Source organism: Silurus meridionalis, chromosome 9, assembly GCF_014805685.1.
Source record: "Silurus meridionalis isolate SWU-2019-XX chromosome 9, ASM1480568v1, whole genome shotgun sequence".
NCBI lineage: Eukaryota > Metazoa > Chordata > Actinopteri > Siluriformes > Siluridae > Silurus > Silurus meridionalis.
In genome coordinates this window covers 2,335,173-2,352,871 of record NC_060892.1, presented here as the reverse complement: position 1 = coordinate 2,352,871, position 17,699 = coordinate 2,335,173, and the positions used below count along the sequence as shown (strand labels likewise).

Genomic DNA, 17,699 nt, shown 5'->3' with positions numbered 1-17,699 from the left:
CACCTGTGTTCTGATTTGTGTTCCAGGCTGCTGTTCGTTCTCAGGTACGTTTTTTATATGAACAGTAGGATTCCAGAACCAGCACAGTCATAATTCTAATAAATACCTCTTTTAGATAAGCAGGACGTCAGACCCACTGTGGACGAGTGGTGATATCGTGTTAACAATCCATGAACAAGGCATTTGGAACTGTGATAAGACGTACATTTTATGGCATTTGGCAGACGCCTTTATTCAGAGCGACTTACAAAGGTGCTCCATCAAGAATAGTGCATTTTGTTGCTAGAAAGCTTATATATATATATATATATGAGTGAAGCTCAAAATCCTTAACTTTTATTTCAATACAAGCAAATGCATTGGGAACAAAACTGCATGTTCAATTCTAAATCAAAACATGATGAAAAATGTATCGAAATTGGAATTTGTGGAGAAAAATGAATATTAGACTGCAAAAAAATAGTGTCCGCATGTTTCTTTACAAAGTCAAACATTTACTGTATAAACTGAAAAACGCTTGAAGTATTAGTTTCTTGTCAATCACCGAACTAATAGTTGTATACCTACGATTTCTGAGAACCGCATGGAGTCGACCAACCTGTGAACCTGTATTTCAGCCCAGGATTTTGCTTCAGAAACAGCATTTTTGATGTCATTCCATGGGTTTCCAATTGGATTAAGATCTGGGGATTCGGCTGGCCACTCAAAAACGCTAATCTTGTTGGTCTGGAACTAAGATGCTGCTTGCTTACTGGTGTGTTTGGAGACGTGCCCATTTCAAGGCCATTTCCTCGTCAGCATAAGGAAACATGACCTCTTTAAGTATTTTTATGTACTCAAACAGATACATGATCCCTGGAATGCGATAAATCGGCCCAACACCCTAGTATGAGAAGAAACCCCATGCTTCACTGTGTTTGCTTGAATTTAGTGTTAAACTGTCTGCAGCCCCTAAACCAGGGGTCACCAACATGGTGCCTGGGGGCACCAGGGAGCTTGCAAGGACCACGAGTCGCCCTGAGTCGCCTTTTCTAAAAATGTTAAATGATTGTTGATAATTATTATGAGAAATCATTAACATGATCAGTGTCTTCACATAGATGAATATCATTAATTATTAATAATAACATATAATTAAAGGTAAATTGATCAAATTTGTTATTTCAGATCAAACTGAAAACTGTGTATCAAACTGGTATCCCTTCACATTAATCACTACCCAAGAAGTAGCTCTCAGTTTCAAAAAGGTTGGTGACCCCTGATTTAGAACAATCCTTCTTTCATCAGTCCACAAAATATTCTCTTTACACCAGTTCTTTGGCAAATTGTAACCTTTTCAGCAGTCATTTCTTTTTAACGGTGGGATTTTACGGGGGCTTCGCCATTGTGGCTCTTCTTCGATCCATTCAATGGTAGTTTTCGTTTTCTTCCACAACCTTCTGGTATTGGTTGCCAATTTATCGTTTTCATTTTAGCTGAGCAGCCGAACATTCTCTGCACTCCTTTATACGTTTTCGCCTCTCGAATCAACTTTTTTAATAAAAGTACGCTGTCCTTCTGAACAATGTCTGGAACGACCCATTTTACTCTGGTTTTCAGAGAGAAATCACAGTAAAACATTTGCTGTCTTCGTCTGTAAATAAGGGACACCTGTTTTTTTTTTTTTTTTACAGAATAATTTACCTTCTAATTGAATCTACTTGTGTTTCATTTACACAAAATCAGCAACCTGCATGTGCGTCTGTTGGTTTTTACTCTACTACACCTACTAGTAAAATATTTGCTATGTAGAAATATCATTTCTAACAAAAACACTGATGTTCCTGTCCAGTTCCTCTCCAGTTCCTCTCCTCAGTTCTGCCTAGATGATCCTAGCGCCCTGACTCTGGATGGCCTTCTCTTTGATTGGAGGCCACAAATGGGGATGGTTTAGATTCAATAACCTGGAAAACCTTGAAATTATGGAGCAACACAGGAGATATGAGGATGGATTTTGACTGTACTAATGTCACCAGTCTGCTACAATGATTCAGGACCACAGGTTACATTCAATCACCATCACTGCACACCTCATAAGCGTTTAGCTGTAATAAATGGACATTCGGGGAACCCAGATGTGTCTGGTTCCTCTCAAGATTTCTTCCTTACACCATCTCCAGGACTTGTTCCTTGCCACAGTTACCACCAATCTTCATTCGTTCTTTATCACCGCGTTATCTGTGTAAAGCTGCTTCGAGAGAATGTTTATTGTTAAAAGCGCAATACAAATGAAATAAAAAAGATTAAGCATCATAGGTCTATCACTAACAAACGAGCCAGTGGCCTGAGAAAAAACCTCCCAGAGGAACCTTGACAGGAACATCTGGGTGACACCCAATTCATTGTTCCATCGTTGTGGAGGTTTTCAACTATTCACTGTTCACACACTAACACACCATCTAAGCCATTGTAATTAATTTTAGTACCTTCTCATGGATCTTCAGGATGTTAATGTGGAAGGGACAGGATCACTAGTTGAAGGAATACAAGTTCAAGTTCTGCTGCAGGTCTTGAGATGTCATGTGAAGAGTCAGCTGTTGAGAAAGGGAAAGTTCCACCATCTAGGAAGCAGAAGTGAGAAGACTTGTAGTGCAGTGGAAGAGAATTGGAGGGATGAGTGGGTGAAGATGGACCACAAACGCACTGATCAGTGAAGCAGTGTTTGAGAACTGAAGAGAGATGTTCTCCTGACTTGCATGATGAAAAAGGAAGCGCTCTATATGGAAGGTTCTTCTTTATTCACACATTCAGCTCAACTCAAAGTGTTCGGGGTTACTAAAGGGCAGGTGGAGAATCAGCCTGAGGGGTTCAGCGTGTCTGTGGAGATGGTGGTGTCTCACCAGACCACGCCCTTACCGCCAGGTGCGCTTTATAAACACTACTTAGAGCACGAGCAGCACCACGCACGGGGATTTTTTCTTTTCTTTCTCTTTCCCACCTTTTCTTCTTTTTTGTTTACTAGAGACTAGAGAAGAAGTGGAACCGCCAGGGGGGTGGTGGTGGTGGTGGTGATGCGAAACTTCTGACTTCTTCCTGTTCAAGCGCGCTTTCCGCTGTCAGGACGCCAAGCTCCGAAAGTGTGACGTCACGGTGCGCGTACGCGTGGGTGTGCGAGTGTTTGTGCGTGTGTGTGTGTTGCCGCAGCGTGTAGGTTGCGCACGCGCGCGTGCGCGTGCAGACGACAGTGTTCGTCTCGGAGCTCCCCGGTTGGCTCGTGTTAGTGATACATTGGAGAGCCTGAGACAGAAGACCTACCGACCCCGATCTCCAGGTACGGACACACACACACACACACACACACACGCACGCACGCGCGCACACACAGAGTCGCGCTCTTGCTTCCGAAGCTCTCGAGCGGGCGCCGGAGTAAAAGCGAAAGCGGATGGTTCGGTTGCGGAAAGCGCGTGAAAACGGCAGAATGGTGCCACGATGTTCTCCAGATGTCCGTCAGATGTTCCGCAGTCGTGATGGTGAACGCGGAAAACGCACGAATGCGACAAAATGTGCGTCGGATGTTTGTGAATCCGCGGCCGCCTTTTGCGCCTCGGGGATTCCCCGTGCAGTGCGCACATTCTGCAGCAGCTCGACCAGACACTTTCCCTCTTTCCTCTTTCTCTCTCTCTCTTTTTTTCTTTCCTTTTTACAAAAAAAAGACTTCCGACTCTGTTTTCTCAACTGCCCTAATCCAGGAAAATTATTTTCACTGCTTTGTCCATTTTATAACAATATGATCCATAATATACAGTTCCGTAAAAACCCTACTGTCAAACAGAACCTGGTTCTAATGGACTTATTGGCAAAAAAAAAAAAAACGGGCCAAACCCCAAAAATATAAAGCTTTTAATGATCTTACAAGAAGCCACTGGTCAAAATCAATGAACAAGAATAAACCTTCTTTATAACAGAAAACACAGTCAGTGTTGTAAAAAAGTGCTTTATATTAGTTATATTTACTTTACAGCACAGTGAAAGTCTTTCAGCCATGATACCGCACTGGAGCACTGAGGGTTAAGAGCCCTGCTCAGGGGCCCCAAGAGCGGTGCATTGGCAATACCAGACCTTCAACACCCAACACATGGTGAAAGTAAATCACGAGTACCTTTTTTTCATTCATACTCATTTTCTGACTTCAGAAATCATTAAATGTTTGCTTTCATGTTTGACCTCTAATATTCAGCTTCAAGGTTCAGTGTCTATAAGTTTATCCCTAACGAGGAAGCCAGTGCTGAATAGGGCAATAAAGAAGAAATCTTGAGAGGAACCAGACTCCAAAAGGAAACCCATCCTCATCCACATCCTCAACACCGAATGTCCATTCACTCCAGTTTCTTCAGGTGTTTGGATGCAGAACTGTTCATGCAACATGTGGTCTTGAAACATTATAGTAGACTGTTGCTATTAATTCATGTTCTTTGGTTGCTCAGTAACTTCATGGATTTTTAGGCTGTTCATGTGGAACCATCTCCACTTTCAGTTTTGAAAGAATTTGTGCTGGGAAATCGTTTCACTGTGGACAAATAATTACAAATCTATACATAAAAAGGCTTTATTATGTTAATAATGTTAAATATTATCCTACTTTCGAAGAAAAGTAACGAACTTTTCTTGTTCCTGGAACACGTTCCAAAGAAACTCGATAGGGGATAAAGTCTGGACTCTGTGGAGACCACATTTCTTCCTGGAACATGATGGTTCTCTAAGTTCTTTCTAGGTTTTTAATAAGGCGACATTCAACCAACACAATTGCATCATACTGTTTTTTCTGGAGTAAAACCTTTGAGGTCTACATGCACCGCATATGCTGACGGTGTTGAGCGATGTGCTCTGAGTGGTCCAAATTCAGGTCACGTGACTTCTTTCTCCAGAGGTGAAGCTTTAAATTGTGTTCAGAAGTGCAGATACTCATGTGTTAAAAGACTCTGGTAAAAGGTGAAGTTCTGACTGCACTTTTTTACTCAAGTTAAAGTAAAGAAGTTTGAGCTTTGACGTGTACTTCAGTAAAAAGTAGTGATTATTACTACCTGTTTTAGTGTCACGCTGTAACTGAACCTCACGTCGTATTAATATTAGGGCTGTTAATCGATTAAAACATTTAATCGTGATTAATCGCATGATTGATTAATCGCAATATTTTGTCGTGAATATTCGATGTGAGATGGTTTATTTAAAAATAGACATATCGAGTTTTCTATTTATATATTTATTATGTCTGTGAGGCAAATGTTTACTGAGATTCAGGTTGTTTTATTTATGTGTTGGTGAAGAGAGACGACAGAGACGGCAGAGAGCGCCCCCTGTCTGTTCCTTTTTACTTTACAACAGCACAGCGTTTTGTTATTATTATGTGTGTACAAATTAAAGAAGACCCTTCACAGATTCGAACGAAGTTTTGCTCTTGTCTGTATAAGCAAAAAAAAAAGACGAGTAATTTAATTGAAGTTTGCGTTTGTCGACCCCGGAGGGGGTTCATTGCCGGATTTGTGCATCATGGCGTATTTTGGTGCTGATTTTGAGACTTGGCGCATCAATAAAACATTTACCGATTAAAAAAAGCGTGTTTATTTCTTTATCAGAGCAAAGAAAGGATGTCGTGAATAAACGTGTGTTGCATTGAAGGTTTTAATGTCGCCTCTTTTATATTTATTTTATATTTCGAATAAATCGCGCGCTAATCAAATTGGTGGCGTTCAAATGAATTTGCGCCAACGCGTTATTAACGCGGTTATATTGACAGCGACAATTAATATATTCATACAAATAAAATTTCTAATTTTGTTACCTAGTGAATTTATCCAAAATGAACATCCATTATATAGAAAACAAGCAGAGAAAAGATGATCAGGAATATCTCTGTTTTCAGTCATGTTTCCATCACTGACTCCCTCTGTCTCATCCACGTTACCCCCAGACTTCTTACTACCTTCTGCCTGCTCATTGTGAGCTTCCTAAACTAGTCTGTGGTGTGTGAGAGTCAGGAAATAATACACCAGTGGAAATTACAGATATTTGTGTAAAAAAATGTAAAGAGTGAGTAAAAAGTTGGCTGTAATCCTGTAGGACCACCGATTGTAGATCTATTGCAGAACAAGCTAGGAACAGTGCTGTGGGTGGGATTTATCATGGTGAATCTAGTTTCAGATTCAGGAAATGATGTAAAGCATGCCTGTGGTGACAGTTCAAATGAAAAACACCCAAAAATACTCTTTAGAGATTTTTATGTAAGTGTGTGTGTGTGTGTGTGTGTGTTATAGGGGAAGCAGTGTTTGGTGGTATAGAAACGAAGACATTACATGAAGACAATTTTGGTGCATGATGATGCACACTGGTATCGCATTATTTCGAGGCTGGTGCAATAGTCACATTTATTTCCATCCTGAGTTGCATTCATTTCTTGCCAAAGATCTTGTATTGATGATGAAGGAGTCAGGCCACTGTGTAAAGTCTTCTCCAGCACGTCCCAAAGATTCTCAATAGGGGTTAAAGTCTGGAAATTATGTCTGGAGCAGACCCAGACTTCTTCCTGGAAGATGATGGTTCTCTACTGTATGTTCCTTCCAGGTTTTACAGTTTTTCTCAGCTGCTTTGGAGCATTTCTCAAATCTTCCTTAATATTTGCAAAAGTGCATTTCTCAAAACAATTTGTACAAACACCACAATACATTGGATTTCTAGCAAAAGTCTGTACTTTTCTCAAAATCCTTAGTTCATCTCTCAAAAGTAAGTATTTTAAAGTAAAAGATGTCAGTGAACATCTCATTAGCATTAGAATGAAAAGTCTCTTTGTCATTGTTCACGAACAAAATCATCACAATGTTTAGTCGTGTCGTCAGTATGATGCACAGTTTCAGGATTTCTTTGATATAAATGATGGTTTGGATCACAGAGACTGAAAATGCACAAATTTGAATTTCTTCTGTTTGGTATCTGTGAATTTCAGCAGCACAAATTTATTTATTCGATTGGATATTTGATTTATATTGATTGCATGAGACCGGACAGGATTTACAACTTTCTTAATTGTTCATCCATTTTCAGAATGAATAATTTTGTGTTTTGTTCTGACTGTATTCAGTCTCCAATTGAAGGTTCACGAGATTCACCTTTGACCTGTTTTAGAGATCGGGTTGATCATTGGTTGATTTGATGTCGTTCACTCGCCTTCCTTACTGACATTCAAGATTCATCTGCACGATTCATCAATTCAACACATTTACAAAATAAAGTTTAGTAGAACTTTTAGATGACGGATGATGACGACTGGTTTAACCATTTTGCATTCAATGAACTGATGCTGAGATGTTTTTGGGGGTTAAAACTATTCAGGTGAAACCAGTATGATATTTTGATCAACATAAACAACTAATAATGTAGAAAACAGCAGACACTCGAACACCATCCTTTAACAAAAATGTACAAAATGTATAAAAGCAATTTAATCAAAGCAACAAGAAATGTTCTGATGAGGAGCAAAAATTACTAAATCATGTGGAGGATGAACAAGTAGTTTTGAGAATTTCATTTCTGATCTGAGAAACGATCCAAAGCGTCTGAGAAAAAACTTTAATAAGGGAATGGAGATTTTTTTTTTGCATAATTCATTTTTAAATCAAATCAAACAAATCAGATTTTGTCAAATGCACATTCATACAGAGAATGACATGTAGTGAAATGCTTTTTATGACTGTCCAACATGTAAAATAGAAATAGAATATAATAAATATAAAAATTAATAAATACAAATAAAAAAAATATAGAGTATAAAAAGTATAATTAAAGGAAATTCAGGAAATTATCTATGAGAGAATTGAACGAAAACTCTGAAAATTTTGAATGGATTCTGAATATATTAAAAGAAAAATTTGAATATTTTGTCTGAATTCCGAATATATTGAATGGATTCTAAATATATTGAAAATAAACTCTAAATATTTGAAAAAACCTCTGAATATATTGAATGAACGCTGAATATATTAAAAGAAAAATCTAAATACTTAATTCCAAATATATTGAATTTATTCTAAATATATTGAATGGATAACTTCCTAAACTGCATGCCATAATATATATAAATAAGGCAGGAAGGGACGAGTATGTACATCACAGATATTGACTGTAATCCAGATTTAAAGTGTCGCAGTGTGATTGTCACTAAGGGATAAGATATACCTTTATTCGTCCCACAGTGGGAAAATTTCTTTGTTACAGCAGCAAAGGAAAGAAATAAAAATAAATGCAAATATATAAAAAGAATATACACATACTATAATATACAGTATATACACAGTACAATGTATAAATACAAATAAGGGAAGAAAAAAGTATGCATTGCAGGTAGTATTTCACACAGGTGGTACTGCAAATGTTGCATGTAATATTGCACACAGGTAATGTTATTGCACAGCTAAAAAGTAATAACAGTGTTGTATTTTGGTGACTGGTTTTACTGGGAGCAGCTTTGATTGTAAAGTCTAATAGCAGCAGGGAGAAAAGACCTTCTGTAACGCTCAGACACTTAGGATGTAACAGTCTGTCACTGAAGGAGCTGCTCAACGATGTAGCGGTTACATACAGGGGGTGAGAGGCGTTCACCAGCAATGATGATAGTTTTGCTACCATCCTCCTTCTCCCACCTCCTGTACAGTGTCCAGGGGAATCCCCAGGACTGAGCTGGCCTTCCTGATCAGCTTGCCCAGTCTCTTCCTGTCTGCAGTAGAGATGCTGCTGCCCCAGCAGACCACACCATAGAATATGGCTGAGGCCACCACAGAGTCAAAAAAGGTCTTTTAGTAGCTCTCCCTGTACTCCAAAAGACCTTAGTCTCCTCAGCAGAAAGAGTCTGCTCTGCCCTTTCTTGTAAATTCCCTCAGTGTTGTCTGTCCAGTCCAGTTTGTTGTTCAACACCCAGGTATTTGTAAGAGTCCACTCTCACAATGTCCTTACCCTGAATGTTCACTGGTGATAAAGTTTGTTTGTTCCTACGGAAATCCACCACCAGTTCTTTGGTTTTCCCCACAATTATCTCGAGGCAGCTTCGTTGGCACCAGTCCACAAAGTTCTGTATAAGTCCTCTGTACTCCCTGTCATCATTATCCGTGATCAGACTGACGATGGCAGAATCATCAGAGAACTTCTGTAGGTGACAGGTTGCTGAGCTGAACATGAAGTCTGCAGTGTAGATGGTGAAGAGAAACGGGGCTAGAACCGATCCCTGCGGGGCTCCAGTGTTGCAGACAATCATGGCAGACTCACAGTATCTAAAGTATCCATGTGCTGATATTAAAGTGACCCTCAGCTTTGCCAGTCCAGTGTTTTAGTCGTTTTAGTCTCCTTAGATGTTTGCTTGATGAAGGAAAATAAATTGACCCTTCTGTATGTTCAATAATTTCAGTGCAACAACAACAATACTAAAAGACTTTCTGCCATCTGTTTCACTGCTGCTACACATTTCATACAGTTTATGTCAATAAGATTGGAAATCCATTGATTGTACAGCATCTATACTTAATATTTATATTTTATCTTAAAATTGTATATATTTTATTTTCCTTTCTTGCTTTTCAGTCTCATGATTGTTGTGTAAGTTTCCTGGCTTGACATGGCAGCTGAGGAAAACGAATGCTCGAGCCTTCAGCTCTGCAAACAGAGCATCGATCCGGTGAGGTCGTGGGAGTTGGACTCCTTCCTGGCCAATCACACGTTGAGTTTTGTGGCGCCACTTGACGAGCGCTACATGTGCCCGGCCTGCGGAGGCGCCATTCTGAACCCCCACCAGACGGGCTGCGGCCACATCTTCTGTGCCAAGTGCCTCAGAATTTTCATGTAAGTACAAAGAAAACAGATTGATATAGAAACAGCTCTCTGACAATACGTATAGATTTATTTTGTGAAGTTTGCACCCGTTTTTTCCCTCAGTGAGAGCAACGACTTGTCCACATGTCCCTTAGACGGCATGCCGATCAAGTCCGAGGAGGTACGCTTTAATACGCGGTCGTATTTTATTTAACGTTTATTCGGTTATTTCAGTTCAAAACTATACAGTGTAATATGTCTAATAACTGAAAGGAAAATTATGTATTTAAATCATTTATTTTTATTTTTATTTATTATTGTCTGGATGTTCCACTTTATTTTTTATAAAACAAATCCCCCTTTTAAATAAACCCAAAAAAATTTTTCCAGACACTTTTTTTCTCCAAACATTCAGTTTTTACTTGGCCATGTCCTTCCATTCTTGTGATGCAGTTCATCCCAGAGCAGTTCAGTAGGATTTAGGTGCGGTGTCTGGGCAGGTGGTTCAATGATAGAAATAACTCCAGACGACTGTCTGCTCTCTAAATAACACTTACAGAACTCTGGAGCTTCGGCTCATCGTCTTGTCGTACGGTGAAGTCCAGTCCAGACGGAACCGCCGTGTTGGTTCAGGATTCATTTCACTTTCCGGAATAAGTCTCCAAAACAACCCCAAACCATTAAGCTTTCACCTCCATGTTTGACTGTGGGGTTTGATCAGATCTTCTCTCTTGTTAATCGTCTTACACAAGTTCTTCTGTTTGAGACAAAATGCCCATTTGGACTCCACAAAATCTTCCACTCATTCACTGTCCAACTCTTGCATTTGTTTTACTTTAGTTTGTTGCATCCAAACCCAAGAAACATGCATTAGGGGAAATAATTGTATTTTTTTTTAAACAGCAACAAAATCATTTGTGAGAAGATTTGTCTGAAAATGATGATGCTAATACAGAATATATGGAATGTAGCATAGTTATAAGTATTTCTTATAACTTACGTATTTAAAACATTTCAGGTTTTTCAAGACAACTGCTGTAAAAGAGAACTACTAAATCTTGAAGTTTACTGTAGCAACACTCCAGTTTGCACACAAAAGATGCCTCTGTGTAATTTGCAGGTAAGGTACACATCGAAACTCGAACCGATCTGTACACGCTGAAGTGTGCGCCGAGTGAAAGGCAGTAAAAAGTACCTAAATTTTTCCACTCTAGCTCTCTGAGTAATAACACACCCGTAGAGCTTTCTATCTCTCTGCATGTTTCTCCCTCAGAAACACCTAACGCTTTGTCAGTACGAGGCCCTGCAGTGCTCCAACCCGGGATGCACCGACATCCTGTTACGCAAGAGTTTACCAGACCACCAGCGACGCCTCTGTCAGTTTCGTACAGAATTCTGTCGCTACTGCACAAAGCCCTACCCCATCACCCAGCTCCCGGTCGGTCCCCTTTACATGTTTTACCTCCAGCATTGACGTTTAGCGCCACATAATCCTACTAACCCTGTTCATTGGATCATTTCAGGACCATGAAAAGATGTTGTGCCCAGAAGCTGAAGTTCAGTGTCCTTATAACTGCTCTCAGGAGGTTAAAAGACACAAGGTTCGTTTTGTTTATGACTATTAATAAAACCCGATTATTCCACTATATTTAGCCTGTTTATATTCGTTTATTGTGTCCTAGATAAAAGAACATGTGGATGAGTGTCCAGAGCTGGAGACAGACTGCATTTATAAGCAGTATGGATGCACAGTCCGAGTAAGTGCACTAACATGATCTTTTTCTTCACTACTCCATGCCTCTTCAGCATTAGTTCAGGTTGTATTTTATTTCCTCTCACCTTTAGGATAAAAGAAGCAAAGTGAAAATCCATGAATATACTGAATTCAGTCACCATGTACTGCTTGTACTGGAGAGCAACAGCAAGATCGCTAAACAGGTACGACCTAAACAGTGCAAATACAATAAAACATCCGTATTCGTCCTTCAAGTCAAGAAAGAACATTCGAACAAGCTTTAAGCAGACCGGTGGTTTTGAGCAGCTCTGTGATTCGGAGCTGTTGTTTGCATAAATAACCTTGGTTTTGTGTGTGTGTGTGTGTCTTAGGTAGATCAGCTGCAGCAGAACTTGGCCCTCCAGGAGAGGGAGCTGAAGGAGAGGAACGTGCTTGTAGCTAATCTAAACAGAGAGGTGACCAAGTGTGACAGTGCATTTTCTGCCATCCAGGTACAGAGACTCTACACTAGTTCATTATTTTCTATGAGTTCTATATATTCTTGGGAATCTAGTCCATAAGACTGGTACAGTAAAACCCTATTGTACGAGCAACTAATGTTACGAGCAAACGAAGATACCAGCATATTCTGCAAGCAAATTTCGAAGGCATGAGCAAACCCACACTACCGGTTCCCCGTTTTTATTTCACTAGATATCTTAAAAAATGTCTCCCAAGAAAATCAGTGATGGTGCTGGGAAAAAGAAAGTAAATAGAATTACCATGGAAACCAAAAAGGTAATATTGGTACGAACGTGGTGTGCGTAATCGGGACCTACTGTATGTCAGCACTATGGGGTGTCTAGCTCTACCATAAGCACCATAGTGAAGAATAAACAGAAGGTCAAAGAAGCAAATTTGTCCAAAGGTATGACGATTCTTGGAAACAAGAAAAGATCCCAGACTATTAAAGATATGAAGTTGCTTTTGATCTGGATAAAGAAAAGCCAGATTGCAGGTGACAGTATAAATGAGCTAATTTCCTTCCTCTCTCACCATCCACCACAATCAACCACTACCGCATGGGTAAGTGTTAAATTATGTTTACCGTACGGTGATTTGCGGTTTATTTGTTTGTTAAAATAAGTTACAAGTACTTTTTAAGTGCAGAAATAATCGATCGAATGAGATCTCGGAACGGATTAAATCGCTTTTACATGAATTCTTTTGGGGAAAATTTGTTCGAATGACGAGCAAATGGACCTACGAGCAATTTTCACGAACGAGTTATGCTCGTCCAAAGGGGTTTTACTGTATGTGAATCTTTTTTCGAACATCCAATTCCACATTTGCGCTTATGATAAGTTCTCACTCTTCTGGGAAGATGTTCCAATAGATTTTGTGGAGATTCATTAAGGTGCAAGGGTCTTAGTGAAGTCAGGTACTGATGGAGGTGAGGTGAGGTGAGGTGAGGTGAGGTGAGAAGGCCTGGGGTGCAGTCAATGTTCACATTCATCCAATCAGTTCTGAGGTCAGAACTCTTTTATAGAACACCTTCTACTCCAACCCATGTAAAGCATATCTTCATGGAGCTGCACAGGAGTATTGTCATGCTGGAACATGTTTGGGTCTCCTAGTTCAAGTGAAGGGAAAATATCATGCTGCTGCGTCCAAAGACGGTACAATTGCGGGTATAATTTTGTCTGGTGTCAATATTTTTGTCTATATAAAAGCATATCAGTGAATTTTGGCTAAACAATATCTGAGTTTGTATCTCAATCACCAATTTAAATTGGAGTCAAAACTACAGTGTGGTGCAGGGAAATGGGAAATTTTGGATTATTTATATGGCAAGAAAACAGAAAATGGTCCAGGGTCTTAATAAAAACAATGTTTTGCTGACAATTTGCATTTATTTTCAGATGTGTTTGGGTTTTTAAAAACGGAGAATTTCCCTGAAATGCCTTTGTTTCTATAAATTAAAGAAATTGTTTCTATAAAAAAACTCATTTTATCAGCATATCCTGCCTTATAAAGTCAGTATTGGTGTATTCAGTAAATCTGCACACCCCAGTGTTGCACGTCCTATGCGACCAGATGTGTATTAGCTGCAGCTGATCTGATCCTGCAGGCTTTGTGTTGTAGAGGTCAATGGTGGAGCAGAGGGAGTGTGTCTCCAGCGTCAAACAGGAGCTCCAGGAGCTCCGCTGTGTTCTGGATGCTGAGCTGGCTAAAGAAGAGCTGAATGCTCTCCGAGCTTCACTCGACTCTCTCAGGCAGCAGGTGGCAATGATGCAGAGCCTCAGAGATCACCTGGGTAAGGAACACGCTGAACATAATCAATCTGAAGATTATACGTGTTTTTAGTCTGCGTTTTGATTTAGTACAGGTGAGTTTTTTACGGGAAATCACAGACAGTAAGTTGAGCTCAGGACTGAATCAATGTTGCTGGAGCTGTGAGGCAGGAACCCCACCTGCTGTATCACCAAGGCATCCAGCACTGGGTTCATAAGGCATTTTAGTGTAAAAGGAATTGTGAACTGAAGAGCGGCAAAATAAAACCTGTATATATCCTGTATATTATACAACCCCAATTCCCAAAAAGTTGGGACAATGTCTAAAATGTAAATAAAAACATAATCCAATAATGTGCAAATTTTAGAAATTTAAACTGAGAATATATTACATTTTAAAGAAAAATAAGGTCATTTTGAATTTGATGGCTGCAACACGTCCCAAAAAAAGTTGGGACTGGGCCATGTTTATCACTGTGTAGCATCACGTCTTCTGTCTGTGTACATCTGAAAATTGAGGAGACCAGTTGCTGAAGTTTTTTATTTTTAAAGAAATGTTGCCCCATATGTGTCTAATACAGGATTCTAGCTGCTCAACAGTTCTGGGTGTCCTTTGTTGTGTTTTTTTTTCATGGTGCACCAAATGTTCTCAAATGGTAAAAGGTCTAGAGTGCTGGAGAACGGTGGTGCTCACACATAATCTTCACACTTTGGACACAGTTTTGACATGTTCACTGAGGGTGTACTTACTTTTGTTGTCAGTTATTTAGACAATAATGGCTGTATGTTGAGTTATTTTTAGAGAACAGTAAATATGTACTGCTATACAAGTCAAGTTTATTTCTATAGCGCTTTTCATAATAGACATTGTCTCAAAGCAGCTTTACAGAATTTAGCAGTGAAGGTGAACGGTGTGTATTTATTCCTGATGAGCAGCCGTGTCAACTGTAGTTAGCAAAAAACTCCCTTAGATGTTATGAGGAAGAAACCTTGAGAGGAACCAGACTCAAAAGGGAACCCATCCTCATTTGGGTGACATCAAGAGTGTGATTTTAGTCTTTATACAATACAGAACACTGGAGAGTGAGAACTAACATGAGCATCAGTAATGATATTTCTACAGTCTTATGCAGTCAATTGACATTATGGAACCAGGAGCTACTGAACAACTCATAAAATAGTTCAACATTTGAGATCATCATAGATCCAACACCAGCTTCTCCCATGCCAAAGCCTTTAAATAATTTCCAATATCCAAACTTCACATAAAGTGGAATCCAAATTGCACTGGTACGTTTCTAGATGGTTCTGGATGTTTGCGGGATTGGCATCTACTTCTTTAATGGTCCATAATCTTATTATACAAGTACTATCCAGGCTGCACATTAACTACGCTAAAATATATTCATTTTATTTCTATAGTATTGTCTCTTGAGAAGATATTATACAATGGTTGCTGAAATGTGATTTACTTCTGTGAGATACGGTATGAGTTACACAGTGTCCCAACTTTTTGGAATTGGGGTTATGGATGTAAAGTAAGATTTTCATATTTAAAAATGTAAGAAACAGATATGTTTGCCTTTTTCCATGGCAACGTTCCATTGGAACTGTTGGGATTTGTTTTACAGACATGGTACAAAGCCTTAAAACTCTGCTTTGTGTGTGTGTGATGGTGCAGGAGCTTTAGGTCAGACGTGTCAACGTCACACTCGACTCCTGGACATCCACGTCGAGCAGCTACAATGCAACGAGCAACGTTTCCGCCAGCTCGAGTCCACGTCTTATGATGGAAAGCTCATCTGGAAGGTTCATGACTTCCAACGCAAGAAAGACTCCGGCGCGTCGCTCACCTCGCCTCATTTCTACACCGGGCGCAGCGGCTACAAGCTGAGTGCTCGCGTGTATCCGGACGGGGACGGATCTGCCCGGGGGACGCACCTCTCTCTGTATATCATGGTGATGCGAGGCGACTTCGACTCGCTGCTGCCGTGGCCTTTCCACCAGAGCGTCACGCTGACCTTGCTGGACCAGAGCGGCTCACGCAACCACGTCAGCTGCAGCTTCACCCCCGACACCAACACGGAGAGTTTCTGCAGACCCACGGCTGACAGCAATGCCGCATTAGGATTCTCCCGCTTCATCTCTCACAATGATCTGGAAGGTTCTCAGAATGCAGTCTATGTCCGAGACGATACGCTGTTCATCAAAGTCAAGGTGGACACAGCGGGACTGGACGATCTCTAGCGCCCTCTGGGAAAGGGGATCTAGTAAAGCTTTATACGATTTTATTTTATTTTAGGATATGAATATGTGTATATTCAGCTCCAAAATTATTTGCACCCGCACAATTAATACAGGGTGGCAAAGGGGAAATGGGAAATTTTGGAACTAGGAGTTTGAACTCGATTGTTTGGAACCAGTGCGACCCACAGTGTTTACTGTAAAAGCCTATCAGAAGAGTGGTGATAGTGTGAGCGCTGCACAAAAAAGAAAATCTGCATTACCAGTTAGCATGCCACGATCGTGTCACGTCTGCTCATAGCTAGTGCTGTGTATCGGCAAGAATCTGGCGATATGATGCGTTAACGATACAGGAGTTGCGATACGATATGTTGCGATACTGTAAACTGGGATGTTGGGATATTTCTTATTTTAGGAGTAGGATATAATTTTGGGAAAGCTGTCATTAATAACACACCACCATAATCAAACCGTAGTAAAATATTTCACCAGAACACAGTGGGATCTGCATTTGCATTAATTACATCTAAAATTACACTAACCCAAACCCCTTAAACCCACCCATAGCATGAAACCTGTGCCAGTTGTACCAGTATCACCCTTCAGTGGTATCAAGTGTTTAGTTTTTTTTTAAACATACTTTAGGTGCCATTAAAGACTCCTAATATGAAGTGGGATTGATTATGCTGATTGTATTATATTAATAGTATTATAATTAGCATTAGGCTAGTAGTAGAAGCATGATCTGAGTGCTAATTAGTGTTTTACATCTAAAGGCTACAATCGTAGGGAGGCAAGAAAATAAAAAGTAAGAAAGACTACTATTTCTTCTACAAAGTTAAAGAATGAAGCCAGACCACCATGACTCACCATGTCTAGATTTTCTGCAAAATTGATTTTCAAGTATGTCTAAGACCAAATCTATTTATTTTCCTCCATAGGCTTAAAAAAGTCTAACTCGGATGTATTAACGTGTGCAGAGCTACACACGTGTTTTGCCAGTCGAACTTTGATGTAACAGTTTCCCTCTGACCAACCAATCAGAGGACGGAAAAATGCTGACGCTATTTTGGCGCAAATATAAAATTTGTTTGGTTAAAGAAACAGACCCATTGATTATAGAGACCAAGTAAAAAGGCCAGCATTGACATGGCAGCATATAGAGGCTGAAATCTGAAATCTGATTGGACAAAAAATCTAACATCCACATACACGTACTGGAAGCAGTGCAGCCGAGAGAAACGCTACGAAATGAACAGAATAAACTGTTGTGATAAATGATTACAATTTAATGGAACAAATATTAGAATTTAGGTTGTAAATGTAGGTCAGTGCTTCTGATAGTGTTTAGGCCAGCAGAGAAGGCTTTGCTGGCCCTGACCGCCCACCACTGATTATATATATATATATATATATATATATATATATATATATATATATATATATATATATATATCCTGGCCCCCAGGAAACAGGTGGATATTAACATTAACATTAATGGCGTGCTCTTATGCTAGTACTTCCTGTCACTGTTTAAGTTCAGAGATGAGAAGACTGCTGTCTATCTAGCAGCTGGAATATAAACTCAAAACAAAGCAACTGCCAGGAATCATGTTGAT

The 17,699-nt window shown here is 39.7% G+C and overlaps 1 protein-coding gene across 2 annotated transcripts; it reads left to right on the top strand.

Annotated features, from left to right (window-relative positions):
• The first annotated feature begins 2,488 nt into the window (after nucleotides 1-2,488).
• On the top strand, nucleotides 2,489-17,362 carry traf5 (Tnf receptor-associated factor 5). Of its 2 annotated transcripts, XM_046857372.1 has the most exons (12): nucleotides 2,489-2,901; nucleotides 3,002-3,310; nucleotides 9,601-9,858; nucleotides 9,952-10,009; nucleotides 10,847-10,948; nucleotides 11,102-11,266; nucleotides 11,352-11,429; nucleotides 11,511-11,585; nucleotides 11,674-11,766; nucleotides 11,935-12,054; nucleotides 13,688-13,859; nucleotides 15,518-17,362. In XM_046857372.1, exons 3-12 carry the CDS (start codon nucleotides 9,635-9,637, stop codon nucleotides 16,081-16,083), a joined length of 1,653 nt encoding a protein of 550 aa, XP_046713328.1. In that variant the 5' UTR covers nucleotides 2,489-2,901; nucleotides 3,002-3,310; nucleotides 9,601-9,634; the 3' UTR covers nucleotides 16,084-17,362. The 2 variants fall into 2 exon arrangements, with proteins under 2 accessions (XP_046713328.1, XP_046713329.1); XM_046857373.1 differs by lacking the exons at nucleotides 2,489-2,901; nucleotides 3,002-3,310 and having other exon boundaries at nucleotides 9,723-9,858; nucleotides 9,929-10,009.
• The last annotated feature ends 337 nt before the right edge of the window (nucleotides 17,363-17,699 follow it).